Genomic DNA, 19,557 nt, shown 5'->3' on the forward strand with positions numbered 1-19,557 from the left:
CAATAAATTATAAAATTGGATATTCATATGGAAAAAAATTAAATCTCAACCTCTACCTTACATGAAACACAAAAATTAATTCCATATGGATCATATACCTAAATACAAACACTGAAAGAGAGACTTAAGGGAATGAAAACACTATGTATCTTCTCAAAGTCACTACAAAATATTTTCCTCCTTCTTCAAAGTATTGTTTCCCAATTCTCTTTCATAATTAAGTAGCTATACCCAATACTTAGAACACATTTCAGTTCAGTCTGGGTGGCTCTGAGCCACCAGCAATTTGCTAAAAAAGGATATAACTTCTACAGTTAAGTTAGATATAAAATCTGGCAAACATACATTTTCTTATTCCTATGTTTATTATTTGAAGTTTAGGGCAAATAATTCACTTACCTTGATGAACAAAGTTGCCTAGACTTAGTTCAAATGATTCCAAAAGAGTTTTTTCTGGTCTTTAATATAACTTTGTTACATAGTTGAAAGTGTCTATATATTCTCCTACTTGCTTCTCTTCCCTCTGCCCATTTCCAAAAGTAAAAAATAAAACATAACAACAATAACAACAGCAGCAGCAACAGTGAATCATACAACACAAAGTCATTTACCGGAGTCCGTAGAGAACTGTTCCATCAGGATGCAGTCGGATCATTCGATTCTTCACCGTAACCCCATGCACAAAAGATTTCTTGTCATTCAGAAAGTAGGTGTCTGGCACCCAGAGTTGGTCAGCTACCCTGTTGTCTAGCGTGAGATTTAGTGGGATTCCAGAATAAGAAAGCCTTTTGTCTTTCCAAGATTGCTGGAAATACATGGTGAGTGTATAATCCTGTGAAATAAAGGAAACAAAAAAAATTGGACTCTCATCATCGTCATCAAAGGCCTTCTGTATGAAAGTGATAGTACGTAGTATTGTGTAATCCCAGAGATCCACTGTCCTGCTGTCCTTGAAGAAGTTAAACCTGAATACACTGAAATTTTCACCTCCAAGTATGGGACAACCAGTAGGTTACAAGTGTTGGAGTAATAATTGAATGCATGGACAAGAATTCCCTCCAATGTAGGGTAAATCCATTTAAATGAATTTTAAGGTTTGAAGTTAAGGTCATGATCACGAGGAGGGTCACAAAGGAAAGTTGTACTGAAAGATCCATGTTCACAAAAGTTAACATCTGGATATTATAGTTATAGTACCATTTTGGAGGGGAATGTGTGCTCAATAATAACTTAAAAATTTATGCACTTAAAAGGAGAGGGTGTTTTCTAAATTGCCTCTTGAATGAATACTGCTGTTTGTCTTATAAGCGTCATCAATTACCATTAGCAAATTACAACTTGTCTATTCATACTAAAAATCACCTTTGGATAGAGATAATCATTTGGCCTGAGAACTGAAATCAGCTGTGGAACTGCTCAACCATTTCTCTCTTACCTCACTCTTGCTTTGCTTTAGAAATTGGTTTGACGTCAGAGTTGGGTTTGTATTTGAGTTTGTTTCCAAATCTCTTGTACAAGATAACACTAAGGACTTCTCTTTTTGCATTTTTTTTTCTGCCCAGGTTTCCCCTAGCAGTGAGACTCAGGAAGATTTGGGTTCAATAAATAGATCAAGCTACTGGAAAGGGACTGTGATGATTATCTTAGAGTTTTAGTTGTCTGTTTTTAAAGAACTTCATTAATATAAAGTGTAATTGTCCATTAAAAAATGGTAGCAGTAAAATCATAAAGTCTTTAAGATGTGAGTCTCAAGAGTTCCCTTTTTCTTTTAAAGGATATTTATCAGGGCGCCTGGGTGGCTCAGTCGGTTAAGCGTCCAACTTCAGCCCAGGTCATGATCTTGCAGTCTGTGGGTTCGAGCCCCGTGTCGGGCTCTGTGCTGACAGCTCAGAGCCTGCAGCCTGTTTCAGATTCTGTGTCTCCCTCTTTCTCTGACCCTCCCCTGTTCATGCTCTCTCTCTGTCTCAAAAATAAATAAATGTTAAAAAAAATTAAAAAAAAATAAAGGATATTTATCTGTCAGTAGTGATTGTGAATATTTTAGCGACAGTTAAGAAAACACTACATAACTCCTGAACAATGTTTGTGTCCTGCCATTGTTGCATATACCACTAATTGAGAAACATTGATTCACATCATGCCTTACATCTGGGCAAACCGCACTTTATATAGATCCCTTTATGGATCTGTATGCCATTTCTGAAGTATCCCAAAATATAAGACAATATTCATTATGGATAATGAGCTCCAATGTCCTTTAACCATTATATTCAAGGCCACTCACACTGTTTACTCAAGTGGCATCTTGCAATAATTCAAAGCCATTCTTTCTTGTTCAATGACAAGGACATTAGCTCTTCACTATTAATCACACAATATCCCTTAAAGCTCTAAAATCTCCTTCCACTTTACCTTCATTTAACAGAAAAGAATATCCAAAGGGTTACATACACTTCCTTTCTCAACCGCTACTATTCTCATTTGCATTCTCTTCAATTTTTTACCATAGCACCTTTTTGGAGGAAAAATGAATTGAACAGATTCTGGGCCTTAGATTTCAAAATACCTTGATTCCAAACCTATGACATGTAGACCTATGTAACATGAGTAACTAACTTAACCCCTTGTATCTCTGATGCCTCGTTTTTAAAAATTAATTAATTAATTAATTAATCTTAAATTTGTTTAACATCTATTTATTTTTGAGAGACAGAGACAGAGCACAAGTGGGTGTGGGGCAGATAGAGAATGAGACAGAATCCAAAGCAGGCTCCAGGCTCTGAGCTGTCAGCACAGAGCCCAACATCGGGCTCAGAACCACAAACCATGAGATCATGACCTGAGCCGAAGTCTGATGCTTAAATGACTGAGCCACCCAGATGCCCAATCAGATGCCTCATTTTAAAGATGAAAATAATATCATTTACTAGCACTCACAATGTATTGTGAACATTACTTGGGAAATTATGGTGAAAGCTCTTTAGAAAATGTAATATGCTAAACAAATATATGATCTTCAAAATTATTGCTATTTAAAGATTGATATCATACTTCCAAATTACTTTGAGTGTGCATATTCATTTTCATAAGCATTTCTATTTTTAAAGAGATGTTTATGAAAAAAAACTTACAGGCAGAAGGACCCCAATGACCATGAAAATAAGCAATTGTCTGTGATCAATTGTAAGTCTGGGTGTTCGGTTATTATTTGTAATTCAGCCAATGTAAGAAAAGTAATAACTATCCAAAGACATGTTATTGTAAACTTTGCCATGATGATCAGCACAGTCAGCAGTGGAAAACATGTTTTAGTACTCATGCTGAATAGCCATTAGTTTCCAGACCTTCCCAGGTGATACAAAGGATTTCCACACAATGAAAACATGGGGCAAAATCCTTACACCAACTTTCCCTCAATAAAGTTTTAATATGTGATGGGGAAAAACTTATAAAGGATTATAATGGCAAACAATACTCTGATAATAAGTGCTATAATTAAAATATGAGTTTGTGGTAAGTAAACAACGGAGAGTAGAAAGGAGGAAATAATGTAAACATGAGTAATCTCTGCGTAGATTTGAGTGTGTGTGTGTGTGTATGTGTGTGTGAGTGTGTATGTGTGTGTGTGTGTGTGTGTGTGTGTGTGTGTGCATTTGCATAGACTTTTCCCTTTCCCTTTCTGGAAACTGTTTTGTTTCCTGTAAAGAGAGAATTCTACACATGCAGTGAGATCTTTGCTCTCCACAACTCGCTCTTTTTTTTACTAAATAAGGACTAAACTTCACATCATGCTTCTAAATTAGAGCAGTAATTTACCCTATTTTCCAGAAGAAGTAATTCAGTGAAAATGTACTTATGCTTGTATGTTACATTGGGAAGTGGGTGATGTGGCACAAGTAGTTTTCTGCACTTGTCTTAGGTATGTCTAGCATCATTATCTTAATCCATGACATTCCCATGATAAATGAAAATACGGACATACGAGATTGATATCCTTAATGAAAACTTTTGGAAGAGAATGGTAGTTTGGTTGTGGTGATAATGATGATTATGGAAAGACCCAAAATACAGCCGTGTCTCTTTTGTACTATCTGTATGATGGCACAAGCATCACAATAATCTCTTTCTCCTGGAGAAGGCTCTGTGGTTTTTGTCGTCTTTCCAACCCCATCACATTTTGTTCTTACAACCTCACGAGACAGGCAACTTCTCTCTGAGAGAATTTATTATTTACAGGTCAGAGAAACGATGTACTATATTTTAAAGAAATTATTCTTTCTATCTGCATCTTAATAGTAATATTAACAATGACATCTGAATATAGTAAAAGTCTATGACTTGTTTTGGTATACTACGTTTTTAGACAGAAAAGAAAGGCTTAAAACTGCTGCATTTTGTTGTCTTGTACACCAGATTTTCTATTATTTCTTTATGAATCAAGGTGCAAGCACTCAAGGGAGAATGGAAAATCTTGCAGAAAGAAATTAAAGGTGGCAATACGTTGAACAAGAACACTAAAGCCTTTTTTCTTCTGGGTGTATTTACAAGTATTCAACCAGCTTTCTCAAGTATGCAAGCAACTCTGAGAGAGGAAGAAGAGCAACGGATTTAGAAACTATGGGCCATTGGGGATTCTCTGACACTGAAGCAAATTAATGGGATTAACGGGTTTGAGTTGGCTAATGAAATTGGTCAGGCTGATTCAGGCATGAGAGAATGTGATTCATTGAGGAAAAGCAAGACAGGTGATACCAAATCAGTAGTGCTCCATTAGACTCCAAAAGGACATATTTTTAATAAATCTAAAAACGTTAAGGGAATAAGAAATTATTTGCCATAAAAAAAAAACCATGGGGGAGGGGAAGGAAAAAAAAAAGAGATGGAGGGAGCCAAACCATAAGAGACTCTTAAAAACTGAGAACAAACTGAGGGTTGATGGGGGGTGGGAGGGAGGGGAGGGTGGGTGATGGGTATTGAGGAGGGCACCTGTTGGGATGATCACTGGGTGTTGTATGGAAACCAATTTGACAATAAATTTCATATTAAAATAAATAAATAAATAAATAAATAAATAAATAAATAAATAAATCTTGTGGAGAACAAAGGTTAAATCAGTGGTTTCAAACTCAAGGCGATGTTGCTCCCAGAGGACATATAGCAATGTCTGGAGATGGTTTTGGTTGTCACAACTGGGAGTGATGATATGTGCTACTGGCATCTGTGGGCGGAGGCCAGGGGTGCTCCCTCTCAACACACATGTAATGCACTACCCAGCACAGACCCCACAACAAAGAATTATCTGGCTCAAAATGTTAATAGTGCCAAAGCTAAGAAACCCTGCCTTAGATGAAAATATCCTTCCTTTTAATATCAATGAAATATTTCAAAATCCTCTACCATTATTTACCATGAAAATTGTGTATATTCACTGGTCTACTTGGGCTTTTAACATATTCCTCAAAACTTTGTGCTAGGGAATTCTGACATTGGATGGTTTATAATTTGCCACTTTACCATAAGAAATCATTTGGTAAAAATGCATTATCTTGCATTGGAATAGGGAAAAAGAGTTGTGTGTTTTATTGGGGTATGCCTGTGACTAGAATGAGCTCTTAGATGTTATGCTGGGCTAAAAAAGTGGTCTTTTATGAGCTGCCTCCACAACCAGCACATCTCAGGCTGGTTGACTTGTTAGTGAAGAGACAAAATATTGCTTTAACGTCTAGTAATATTGCATCCACACAGAAGGATCATACGAACAATCCCTTCTTTTCAAACTGTTCTCAGGAAAGGGGATGTGTGTGTGTGTGTGTGTGTGTGTGTGTGTGTTCGTGTGTATAAAAGAACCAGTGCTCTCGCACACATTTATATTTTATCTTTCACAAGTTCGAACATACATTATAAAGCATCCCAACCACAAATCCGTGTTCCCTGTAAAATATTCATGCCAGTTTAGTTGAACTCTAATATGTGCTCTTTCCAAAGCTAAGGCTGCTTTTCCTAAGAGCTGATTGTGGTAGAGCTGTGCGTCATTGCCTGCCAGTTCTGTGGTCCCTTCTAGGATGGACACTGCCCTGCCTGCTGACCGAATAAGGCCACAATGAAATCTCATGATCCTGTCCCACCGCCCCCCCCCCCCCACCTTGGGAACAGAGAGTAGATACCTAATTTAAAAGCAGCTGATCCACAGGCAGGAAATAAACCTGTGCCTGGATCAAAAAGATGAGATGAACCAATCGGAGCCCTCTCCCAGAAATTAGCTCTTGCATAAAGAATCTGACAGGAGCTGTAGGACTAAGTGCAAAAGTCATGACACAGAACTAGGGCTGCTGCTATTATGAGGTTATGAGAGAAGAGAGACTATGAAAAAAAAGAGGAAGCCAGCCTACACATAAAGGGACCGGAGAAAGGGAAATACAGCCATAAGAGGAAAGCCTGACATTGTGAGAGAATGAACAACTGAGTTCATGAAGGCTTTTTACTTCTTATTTCTAGTTCTCATGAGGTCTGGACATGTGGACATGTTCAATACTTTAACCTCTTAGGAGCCCTCTTTATATCATTGCAATAAACTCTGCTTTCTTTGTGCTGGTTAACGTCATTTTTATTTTCTCCAACCAGAAAAAAGCCATAATAATGATGCTGATCAACATCCATATCAGAATATAATTAAGAGGGGCGCCTGGGTGGCGCAGTCGGTTAAGCGTCCGACTTCAGCCAGGTCACGATCTCGCGGTCCGTGGGTTCGAGCCCCGCATCAGGCTCTGGGCTGATGGCTCAGAGCCTGGAGCCTGTTTCCGATTCTGTGTCTCCCTCTCTCTCTGCCCCTCCCCCGTTCATGCTCTGTCTCTCTCTGTCCCCCCAAAAAATAAATAAACGTTGAAAAAAAAAATTAAAAAAAAAAAGAATATAATTAAGAAAAAATTACACATATTAAGGAAACCCAACAAAAACCTCAGTCATCTGGCCTATCTTCCCGATTTCAAAAAAGGGAGGTATTATGAGAAATTTGAGACCCAGAGATGGCAAATGACTGAAAAACAAAAAGAGAGACATATTTGGCTTTGTTTATTAACTGGAAGAGCAAACAGAGAGGAGGAAAAGATATTTAACTTTAATCAAGACAATTCCCTATCAAACACAATGACAATTCTGAAGAAAAGTAACCTGGAAATTTATCCAAAGGATACAGGAGTGCTTATTCATAGAGACACATGTATCCCAATGTCTACAGCAGTGATTTCAACAATAGCCAAATTATGGAAAGAGTCTAAATGTCCATCAACTGATGAATGTATAAAGAGATGTGGCTTATATATACGATGGAATACTACTTGGCAATGAGAAAGAATGAAATCATGCCATTTGCAGCAATGTGGATGGCACTGGAAGGTATTATGCTAAGTGAAATAAGTCATTCAGAGAAAGACAGATATCATATGTTTTCACTCATATGTGGATCTTGAGAAATTTAACAGAAGACCATGGGGGAAGGGAAGGGGAAAAAATAGTTACAAACAGAGAGGGAGGGAGGCAAACCATAAAAGAGTCTTAAATACAGAGAACAAACTAAGGGTGGATGGGGGGTGGGGGAGGAGGAGAAAATGGGTGATGAGTATTAAGGAGGGCACTTGTTGGGATGAGCACTGGGTGTTGTATGTAAGCGATGAACCACGGAATCTACCCCCGAAACCAAGAGCCTACTGTACATATTGTACATTAGCCAATTTGACAATAAATTAGATTTTAAAAAAGTGGAGACTAGGTGTGTATGCTGGCAACAAGTAGTATAGCTTGTAAAGATAGGGGGAAACAACCCACACAACATGCATCTCATGCAAACAAAATGTAGTGGAAAATGGCCTGATAAATAAACCAATTTAAGTTGTAATTGAAATGAACCGCACAACATCTGTTTCTAATGCAACCTCCTGCTTAAATGAATGTTCTGTATCAGTGTCACCGTTAAATACATTCTGCCATGGAAATTCGTTATTGTATCTCCAGGTTTGCTGTTAATTTATAATCTTTTATCTTAACCTTGTCTACTATTAAGTTGACTATTAATATATGTTTGTTGTGCTTACTCCTTAGCCATGTTTTGCTACAGTGCCTTTAAAATACATGCACTGTCATTGTTTCCAAAGCCCATATTCTCATTTATTATTGATTTTTTGCCCACACACTGGAGCCTTGCACTATGCCTCAGAGAACATAGTCTTCTTTACCTTTTGCCTTATCCTAAATAGCCCCATTTGGTTTATCCACCTGGGCAGTCAGGCTTTTTGTCAGTCTTGAGTTTTGTTCTGAACAATTCTAGAGTCAATCAACCTCGTGGGAAAACAGAAACAGCGAGTTACGGGCTTGTACCAAATCAGAGGCACCTAAGAAAATCACACAGGCCGTTGTGATCACTGTGATACATGAACACACAGATGACATGGGATGTGACAACTAGAGAATGCACTTGGGTTCTGATGCAATGAACTATGGGACTATTGGAAGTACTATTGGAGACTGAGACTGTACAATATAAGAATTTCAGCATTTGTAATCTACATTTTTTTTATATTTAAATTTTTTTTTCAACGTTTATTTATTTTTGGGACAGAGAGAGACAGAGCATGAACGGGGGAGGGGCAGAGAGAGAGGGAGACACAGAATCAGAAACAGGCTCCAGGCTCTGAGCCATCAGCCCAGAGCCCGACGCGGGGCTCGAACTCACGGACTGCGAGATGGTGACCTGGCTGAAGTCGGACGCTTAACCGACTGCGCCACCCAGGCACCCCTGTAATCTACATTTTTTAAATGTTTATTTATTTTTGAGAGACAGACAGAGACAGAACATGAATGGGGGAGGGACAGAGAAAGAGGGAAACACAGAATCCGAAGCAGGCTCCAGGCTCTGAGTTGTCAGCACAGAGCCCAACACGGGGCTCGAACCCACAAACCGTGAGATCATGACCTGAGCCAAAGTCAGATGTGTAACCGACTAAGCCACCAAGGCACCCCTCAGCATTTGTAATCTAATATCTACTGTAGAAGGTACAAAGACATATTGCCTTTAAAAATATAAAAACATTTTTCTACACAACAAATCCAATTCCTTCAAATGGATGTGATAAAATTAATGTTTCATCCAGTGTCAGTTTAAATGTCTTATGTTCTAAAGTTTAAATAATCAGAAGCTCAAATAGAGTTGTTTCCATGGTAAGATATATTGAAATGTTGGGCCCGCAGCAGGGACGATTTTCTAGAAACTTCTGAAGCAAAAAGATCTTAGGGTATTGGAATGACTGAGTCACTGTGTCAACATTTAATGGTTTTTTACTATGCTTAATGAGTTGTATTATGCCAAATGCTGAGGAGAAAAAGTTGAATAACACATTTTTCCTGCCTGCCTCCAGGAACTCCTAGGTCAGTGGGCGAGACTCAGCACTATTAGTCCCAAGCTGTCCTGCTGTTCTCTGTAGTCTTCTCAGCTCTTCCTTTACCTGTGTAACCAGATTCCTGCATGACATTCCCTCCACTTCAAATACTCTGAAGCAGAGTAGTTCCTCCCATCTTCATTGGTAGCTGCCTACTCAAGGAGACAAGATTATTGAGTAGGAGGGTGTCGGTTTAACAAGCTCTGGCATTCACCTAGGGAATAGATAGATAAGTCAGAGTTGACTTAACACAGCACTGAAGGAGAAGAGAAGAGGAAAAACGTGTGCAGCAGTGAAGTTAGAAGAGAGCATCGGCTATGACCACTGGGTTTCTGACGTAAGTGAGTAGAGAGGTAACAATAAGAATTGAAGATTTGGGGCTGAGGATGACTAATCGTTTTCGGGCTGGTGTGTGTTGTGGGTGTCAGTGGCATTTGCACATTGAGATGCCAAGTAAGTAGTTATGGGCCAGAATATAGGAAGATAGGGCTCAGGGGGAAACAGAGCCATGTGAGTCATGAGTGATAGATGAAGTCATGGGAATGAATTGGCTCACCATGGAGACAGTAGAAGGTGAGAAGATAGAACCCCTGGGAAATTTGATTCTGTGATTAGTCACTCACTCCTTTGAGCTCCCACAACACTGTTCTCCCACTTTGATTGTAGCACTTGCAATTCTTTCTCAGTCCCACTGGATTCTGAGCTCCCCAAGGGCAAAGGATTTTTATTTTGTTTTTAATTTTTAGGCCCTGGCATAGTGTGCAGTGGAGAGCACAAACATGCTAGCTGAACGTGAATTAAGTAGTGTTGTGTGTCCGTAGCACTGGATATAAGCACTAAGTGTGTTAGTACAAATTCATCTTGCCACATTCCAATTTTCTGAAAAAAAAGTGTCATCCTTAGATAACATACATGGGGACTTACAGTTAACTAAAATAATTTCTAATCCAGAGTATTTTTGCTCTAACTGTTCAAGATTAATGGGTCTATAACTCCCACTAACATACGTAACTGATAAATCTCCGGGAAATGAGAAAAGCACATGGAGTTTAAAACAAACTTACGTTTTAGGGCTGAAGTCACAGTGACTTTCTACAAAATACTAAGAGACATATTTTGAAATATATCAAATGAAATTTCATTGATAGTTTCAGTAGTAACTTCTCATTTTGGAAGCATAAGGCTATTTACACCAACGCTTTAAAATGGACCGTATTCAGTGAAACTTTTGAGCTCATTTACAAATTAGTCAATATTGAAAGTTATCAGTAAAATACTGGATTGGTGATTCATTCATCAAGAGAATCATAAATGTTACTGATGTTTAAAACCACATAATTAATTACATATATATGATGCACTAAGTTTTTTCAAACTTCCTTAGTTCCAGAGATCCCTAGGAAACCAATGTTTCCATTTTCTCTAATATCTCAGTAAGACCAGAAGTAAAAACATATGCATGGAGTGGAACATTCAGAAGGTGGTAGTTTTGGCTGACCATCCTGAGTTGAACTATGATTATATGACCAGGATGGTAACCATTATGTGGTATGCATGGCAATTCAAGAAAACTAAACTATAAAGTGATGTAAGCTTGGGAAAAAAAACATGAGAATCAGAATCAAACTAAAGTTCTGTTAAAACACACACTACTTAGAAGAGATGGAAAAAACTTTGCGATCATTTTCCGGCCCAGGAAGGTAGTCTTCCTTCGTGAATTGTGATCTTTTAATGTGAATAGAGCTTAAAAGGAACAGTCAGTATAAAGTAAGGAGGGGAATTGAGGAAGGCACTTGTTGGGATGAGCACTGGGTGTTGTATGGAAACCAATTTGACAATAAATTATATTAAAAAGATACACGTATATGTATATATAAAGTAAGGATTCTATTATGTTTTGTGGGAGGAGAATTAGATATTAGGAACTTTTCCCCCCAAGTCAGATGGTGCATACATATTTATTTGTTTATATTTAAATTCAAGTTAGTTAATTTTTTTAATGTTTATTTATTTTTTTTCTGGAGGGGGGGACAGAGAGAAAGGGAGACACAGAATCTGAAGCAGTCTCTAGACTCTGAGCTGTCATTAGAGGGTGACACAGGGCTCAAACTCATGAACCCCGAGATCATGACCTGAGCTGAAGTCAGAGGCTTAACAGATTGAGTCACCCAGGTGCTCCTCAATTGAAGTTAGTTAACATAGAGTGTAGCATTGATTTCAGGAGCAGAATTTAGTGATTCATCACTTACATATCACACCCAGTGCTCATCTCGACAAGTGCCCTCCTTAATGCCCATCACCCATTTAGCCCACCCACCCCCCCACCTCCACACCAGCAACCTTCAATTTGTTCTCTGTATTTAAGAGTCCCTTATGGTTTGCCTCCCTCTCTGTTTTTATCTCATTTTATTTTTCCTTCCTTTCCCCTACGTTCCTCTGTTTTGTTTCTTAAATTCCGTATATATTGAAATCATATGATATTTGTCTTTCCCTGACTGACTTATTTCACTTAGGATAATACACTCTAATTCCGTCCATGTTGTTGCAATTGGCAAGATTTCATTCTTTTTGATAACCAAGTAAGGAACTCTTAACTTTTTTTTTTAATGTTTATTTATTTATTTATTTATTAAAAAAAAATTTTTTTTCAACGTTTATTTATTTTTGGGACAGAGAGAGACAGAGCATGAACGGGGGAGGGGCAGAGAGAGAGGGAGACACAGAATCGGAAACAGGCTCCAGGCTCTGAGCCATCAGCCCAGAGCCCGACGCGGGGCTCGAACTCACGGACTGCGAGATCGTGACCTGGCTGAAGTCGGACGCTTAACCAACTGTGCCACCCAGGCGCCCCAATGTTTATTTATTTTTGAGAGAGAGACAGTGTGTGAGCAAGGGAGGAGCAGAGAGAGAGAGACACACACACACACAGAATCTGAAGCAGGTTCCAGACTCTTAGCTGTCAGCACAGAACTCAACGCAGGGCTCAAACTCTTGAATTGTGAGATCAAGACTTAGGCTGCAGTCAGACGCTCAACCGACTGAGCCACCCAGGAGCCCCAGGAACTCTTAACTTAAAACTAATAGGGTGAAAAGGAGAGACTGTTTTGGGATACAATGATAGCTTTCTCAAGAGCCAAGTATTTCTGGTATCTCTTAGAGCTGTCACTTACCCTTCCAGGAAGGAATCCTATAGAAACTCTCAGGAACTTTATTTTCAGACTTTCTAACAGGAAGATGGATTTCCATCAAATTATCCATCAGATTGTCATCCTAAAGAGAACCATGGATAATGGTCTCTTGGGTGTTCCTGGGGGACTCTCAAAATAGAATGGGCAGCCAAATTAAATGCTCAAATGTCAACTTTATCATGTTTGCCTTCTTGCTCCATTCTCTCTTTTCTGTACCGTCTTCCTTTGCTTAGTTTTCTTTTAATTTTCCTTTTAGAGATAATCATTATCAACATTTTGGTGGCTAGTTTTTCTATCTACTTAAAAAAATAAGATCATTTTATATACACTACCTTTTTATCAAGAAAATTATTACTTCTACACAGCTATTTATTTATTCATTTGCTTGTTTGTTTATTGTTTATCAACATCTCTTTCTTCCTCTATCCTACTTTCTTTCACTAATTGGTAACTTGGTGAACAACATTTTATATGTTTGCTCATACTCATACAATTATATAGGAACATATATATGTATAGATGGGAATTTATCATTGTTTTTTCAAAAATAGCATTATATATATTCACTTCTATGAATCTTTCTTTTATTAATGAACAGCACAGAAATTCCTCCAAATTGATGGGTACAGATATAACATTCCATTTGGTGGTTATACAGTGTACTATAATATAGAAATTAATCATATTCTATTAATGGCCATGAAGAACATTTCAGGGTTTTTTAAACAACCAAAAACAACATTGAAATAAATATTTTTTGATAGATAGATAGATAGATGATGGATAGATAGGTAGATCACAAGTACTGGTGTTTCAGTGCATCTTTTGCCTTGTGTGATGCTATGCTCTGGAGCTTAATATGGCAACTTGCTAAGACAAATAAAAATAAAACCACAGACTGCTCCTTTAGTACTATAATTTTCTAAATATTAAACTAAATTCAAATTTATAAAAAGCATTAACTAAGTAAGGTATCTTAAAGTCAAGTTTATAGAACTAAAGAGCTACATCAATATCCATACTGGCCATCCTCGGTGGCTCAAACTCGTTGAGCATCTGTTCAAACTTCTCTTGGTCTTTGACTGGATCCGGCTAAAAAGTGACTTGGCAGACCTGGCTGCAGAGAAGGACCTTGGCAATGTTATACCATTTAATGAGAAAAACAAAACAATAACGAAACTTTAAAGTCTAGGAATTTCTTTGGTAGTATAGAAAAAGTGGTTTGTGGATTGTAAAATTAATAATTCTGATAAATTTAATAGTCCTCTAATACAAATTCATAGTCATTGGCCATATCAAACATACATACCTAAAGAGATTTGCATTAAGGATATACACTGGACCCAACTAGGAATAAAACCTCCATGCTAACACCATGCTAAAACAAATTGACCCATCAACTAAGTCTTTGGCAAAAATAGAACTAAGATAGTTGGAATCTAGTTAAAGATTTATTGCTCACTAGTCCTGTGATCTTAGAGCAAATTTGTCAATTATTCTGAAATTTAATCTCCTTGTTTGTGTGAAGGGCAGAAAAACTATGAAGAAGTTTGTTGTAACAGTAATCAAAATTATGTATGTAATAGTCCTAAAAATATTTAAAAACTATATGTGAATAAATGAGGAAAACAAAGTAGCTTTAAACATGTCACAGGACAATGAAATGCCTAATATATATTTGTACTCTCTTTAGCTGAGTTATCAATGCCCCTCTCTAAATACTTAATAAGAGCTGCCTATTACTGAACGTTTACCTGTAGTAGGTGCTTTCTATATGTTATATTGTTTAAACTTCACAGCACCTTTATGAAGTTGGAATTAGTATTCTCTTTTTATAAATGAGACTCTGAGTTTATGAAATGCCCAAAATGACTCTGCTCAAAAAACGTCAGATTTGTGATTTGAACCCACATCTGTCTGACTTTAAACTCCTAGTTCATAAGCACGAAAGGTTTTTCTCCTAGGACATGGTTTTTGTCTCCTGCCTAAGGCTGACTTCTGACTTGCTTTATTAGGGATTAATCATTAACAATCAGTTCTAATGTAGACTTTTCAGTCCTCTCTGATGTTTTATCCATGAATTCTCCTTCATCAGCTGTTGCTGGTAAGGCACACCACTGCCATGCTCTTATCTGTGTGCAGCTGACATCCCCACAGAATGCTAAATACAATCAATTGTCCATCACGGCCCTGGACGATTCTTCAGATGTTAGCTGAGGGAAAGACAACATTTTCATTCTACGATATCCTCAAGGAGTATAGGAAGTAGGATAATTTTCTTTTGGTAGGATGGCTTCCCATTCAAAAGCCTGCCAAAGTATTTTACTACTTCTAAGTGAAAGCCTTCTTAATCATTGCCTATGGTAGCAACTGCATTTTCCTTGCTGGCAGTTATTTCTAAGTAACAGTAAGATGAAAGGCAAACATGGCAAGTGCCTAGAGGTTAAGGATCTTTTCATTTAGATTGTGTGCGCATGATAACACTCTAGGAGAAGAGAGCACATACATTTGTTGAGGGTGGGAGCTACTAGGCTTTACTTCTATGCCTCCGGCACCGGATGATGGAATGCTGAATGAAACAACTATTCATGGCCCCAAACAGAATCACGCCCACCCACACTTAAGTCTGCTTCTCTACCTCCACCCCCAACTCCATTCCCCATGTTGATCAAATCAGAAGCTAAAAATCTTTCTGGACTCTTTTCTCTGTCTCAATTTCCATATTAAATGAGTCAGTAAAACCTGACCTTTCTATTTCATGAAAATATCTCTTTATTCCATCCACAGATGCTACGATTTAGTTTGGCATTTATCATTTCTCACCTGATTAACTATAAGCGGCTTCTAACTAGTCCTCTACTTTTGGTCTTGTTCTTCTTCCCTAATGCATTTTGATATATGGCAGGTAAAGTGGCATTTCCATTTTTAAAAATCGCATGATGAATATGTTGCTCCCAAGGTTAAACTTTGGTGGTCCCTCCAAGTTGTGAAGATAAAAATACAAATTGCCCAAGGGCAAACAATGTGCTTCCTTTGTTCCTATTTCTCTAATTGCACTTCCTTACTCGATTCTTTTTCCACTCTATCATCCAGCCACGCTTGTCTTCTCTCAGTTCCTCAGACACACGGTATTTCCTCTTGCTGTGAAGTCCTCTTGTCCTAGAACAATCATTCTTCTTCTCTCGCCCCTGGCCACGCCCTACTGATCCAGGCCTCAGATTGGAAGCCGAATTGTACCTTTCTATCCCTAATCAGGAAAGAGAAAGTTTGGGTTTGGTCTCTCCTATTGCTCCCCCAGGACCCTCTCTTCATAACCTGTATTTCTCTGCAAGGAAAACTGGCTGGGTGCTCTTCCATTTCCTCCACCAGCCTGTGAGCTCCATGAAGACATATCTATTTTGTTACTCCCTGTGCTGAGGACAAGGCCTGCAGCCCAGAGGGTATCTAACAACTTGTTGAATGAAGCAATAAATTGTTGAGAGGAGGGGTAAATCCAGAGGGAGACAGCCCAGTTAAGATTGTAGCAGAGGTGAAACATACTAGGAATCTGAATGGCGGCAGAGTAGGAGTAGCTTGAGGAGAGGAGTAAGAAACAAAACATTGGAAGGAAAGAGAATGGATTTAAACTGGTTGCTGGGAATATGAGAAATAAAGAAAACAAGGCAATCACTAGAGGAGTACCAGAATTCAGGGAAAAGTTGATGTATTTATGCTGGACATTAATTCAAAGAGCTTGAAGTGGAGATATAAGTATTGTAACTGATCATGAGATAAGTAGATAGATATCAGGGGCATATATTTAATAAGCCCTCATCAACTCTATGGGGACAGAATTAAATGAGATTATCAAAGTGAATGTATCAAAGATAGAGGCAAGACAAGGGTGTAGGACAGAAGCTTGGTGCATATCAGTCTTCCCCCACCCACCACCTTGCACTGGCTAAATGCCAAAATGCTCTTTCAGTGTGTGAATGCAGGGCAATTGATCAATTATCACTCAAGAGGAGAGATGGGGTATTAGTAACTATGAACAGTCTGAATATCAAAATCTACAGATAAGCTCCAAACCCATTTTTACAAAATTCTAATATTTAGCTGAGAAAACTGTTTTCTCATGTAAAGTGAAAGATGTCAAGGACAAATAAGACTCACTTCTTAAACTATATCATTTTGTTTATTTTTAGTGTGTCTTATCCACCCCTAAGGGAGGTGTATGTTTCAAAGTTAGGCATCAGCAACAAAAATGACCCAGAAAAAGAAATTGCCTTGAATAATTTACCACCCAGCCAATCAAGTTTCTAATTAAATTGTGGAGTCACACACCAACATATTCCTTTTAAGCATATTTAAAATGTATTAATTTAGTCATATGCTAGCCTTTTCCTTGTCATAAAATTTTTCTAGATATATTACTTAAAAAAATTCACATGGGGATTTGGTTTGCTAATGAGAATAAACCTAAGGATCTGGAGAAGTGGGTTTTAGATCTATGGATAATCTTTGTCAAATCAAATTCCCAGAAAGCGAGCAATTTCATCTAGTAAAATGAAGGGGTTGCCTAGATCAATGATTCTCACACTCCGTGTATGTAATTGACGTCAGGACCACTTGGACTACTGAATGTGATTCTAAGGAGCACCATCCTGAAATTTACATTTTTTGGATGAAGGCTTCCAAGAACATTATTATGCTTCTTTAATTCTTGGATCATAATTCAAGAAATGGTGACCTGGGTATTTTTCTTCAAAATCCTAAATGATCCATGTCTATGCTTTCATTAGTCCTATAAAATCTGTATCTGTTCCTGTCTCTATCTACTTATTTATTTAGTTAGTGATGAGAGAGAGAGAGAGAGAGAGAGAGCTAGAGAGAGAGAGCACATGAGTGGGGGAGAGGGGCAGAGGCAGAGGAAGAGAGAGAATCTTAAGGAGGCTCCATGCTCAGTGTGGAGCCCGACAAGGGGCTGGATCTCACTACCAAGAGATCATGACCAGAGCTGAAATCAAGAGTTGGAAGCTTAACCAATGAGCCACCCAGGTGCCCCCCTGTCTCCACTTACAATATCATTCCCTATTTTATCAATTTCCTTTTGTGTTGTCTTTTCACTGAAGCAAAACAAATATAAGCCTTGGAAACTTCTCTTAGTGTTGCTCTACAAGAAACACATTTTGTTGAATAGCAAAAGAGGAAAAGGGAAGGATAGAGACAAAAAGTAAAGGAGAGAAGGTCCTTTATCTTTACTTTCACGTACTGTGTATTTTCCTGCCCTTCCAGCTCACTACTTTTAGCTTAGCACATTTGTTTTATTTTATTTTATGTTTTATTTTTTTAAATTTACATCCAAATGAGTTAGCATATAGTGCAACAATGATTTCAGGAGTAGATTCCTTAGTGCCCCTCACCCATTTAGCCCACATTTGTTTTTAAAACATGTAACTCAGAAGCATACTGAAATTTGAATCCCTAGCTCAGATGTGAGTGGAAATAAAGGATCAACAAGTAATATGGCCACTGAAAACAATATCTGCAAGAATAATGCAGATTTTATTTTTAAAGAGCAGCTTGAGTTCTTTCCAATTCTTCATACCTCATCTGTGGCCATTTCTCCATCCTGAATATGGAAGAGACTGAAGGACAAGGACAAGGGAGGTCTTGTATAGAAACATCACAGAGAGCCTTAGGAAGAAAAGTCACACACTATGCTGATGTATTTTTTCATCTGCATGGAGCAATGTGTATTTTGGTTCAGTGTTAAAAATCCTCAAGCTATTTCTCTCATGTCACAAGTTTAAGGAGTTATCTATGAATGAGTCAGCCTGACAGTTGCCATGGTAACAATGCTCATCCCTTTGGAGTCCGTCCCCTTGTAACGTTGCCGCAGAAATACCTTAGTTTCAGGAGGATCTGAAGTTCCTCCTAGATTTAAATATTCATTATGTTATATATGCATTCCCTGATTTTTCAAGATTACCTGACTAGAAATCATTTTTAGAGCTCTATAAATAGACCTGCTACGTCATCCTCCTTTCTTACACAGATGAAAGACAAGTCCATAAAAATCCTCCCTGTGCTCATAGCACAACCAGTCTCTCTCGCTCCCCTCACCCCTTTCCTGGGCATAAATGTGGGCACATATGTGGGCAACCAGCGTCCTTCATATTTGAAATGTTTGAAGAGACCACTCTGGACAGCAATCATAAGCCCCTATTTTCAGGAGAGTGGTTGAAAATACTTGCAGACTGCCACGCTGCAACTGTGCATGAATGTAAATGATGCTATCATTTAGAGTCACTATGGGCAACGTTGGTATGGTTTCTGATTTATATTCTAGGAACAATCTATTTGACAGAATAAAAGTGCTTGTAGTTGCTATACCTTCAAACAGAGAAGCCCAGACTTTTCTTTGACAAGCTAGGTTCTCAATAATCTCTCGCCATGTACTTTTCCGACACCTTTTCCTTCTTGACTACCTGCCTACTCAGGCGTGTGCTACTGCAGACACAAAGGGCTACTCATTATTTCTTTAACATTTTGTATTTTCCCATACTTCAGTGTTTGGTTATACTTTTTTCTCTTCTTAAAATCAAAATCTTACTTACCTACAAGGTCAAAGATTTTCCCAATCCTCCCTCCGGGCCAAATTAACCTTCCCCCCCCCCCCCACTCTGCTCTTTGTTACTTTGTCAATGTCTCTATGGAGCATTGACACATTCCACCTAGTGTGGTCATGATGTAGCTCTTCAGAGGCCTGTCTCCTCACTCTATGCTTTCGAGGTTGTGCCCCATGTCTCATTCATCCTTGTGTGCCCATAATATTTAGCACATAGACACCAGCTGATATTCACTAGACTTAAATATGTTGACGTGAATGGAATAAAATATTCAGGGAAAACAGCCACGTGAAGAGCTTTGAGATCCCGGTTGGTCACGGTATAATACAA

At 38.3% G+C, this 19,557-nt stretch overlaps 1 protein-coding gene across 1 annotated transcript in view; it reads right to left on the reverse strand.

The window, feature by feature from the left end:
- GABRB1 (gamma-aminobutyric acid type A receptor subunit beta1) overlaps positions 1-19,557 on the reverse strand; it is a 386,092-nt gene that overhangs the window by 245,141 nt on the left and 121,394 nt on the right. Inside the window, exon 4 of the mRNA XM_043572729.1 lies at positions 612-832. Coding sequence (XP_043428664.1) covers positions 612-832 — 221 coding nt within the window. The remainder of the gene's footprint in view (positions 1-611; positions 833-19,557) is intronic.

The sequence above is a fragment of the Prionailurus bengalensis genome, chromosome B1, assembly GCF_016509475.1.
Source record: "Prionailurus bengalensis isolate Pbe53 chromosome B1, Fcat_Pben_1.1_paternal_pri, whole genome shotgun sequence".
NCBI classification, from domain to species: Eukaryota; Metazoa; Chordata; class Mammalia; order Carnivora; family Felidae; genus Prionailurus; species Prionailurus bengalensis.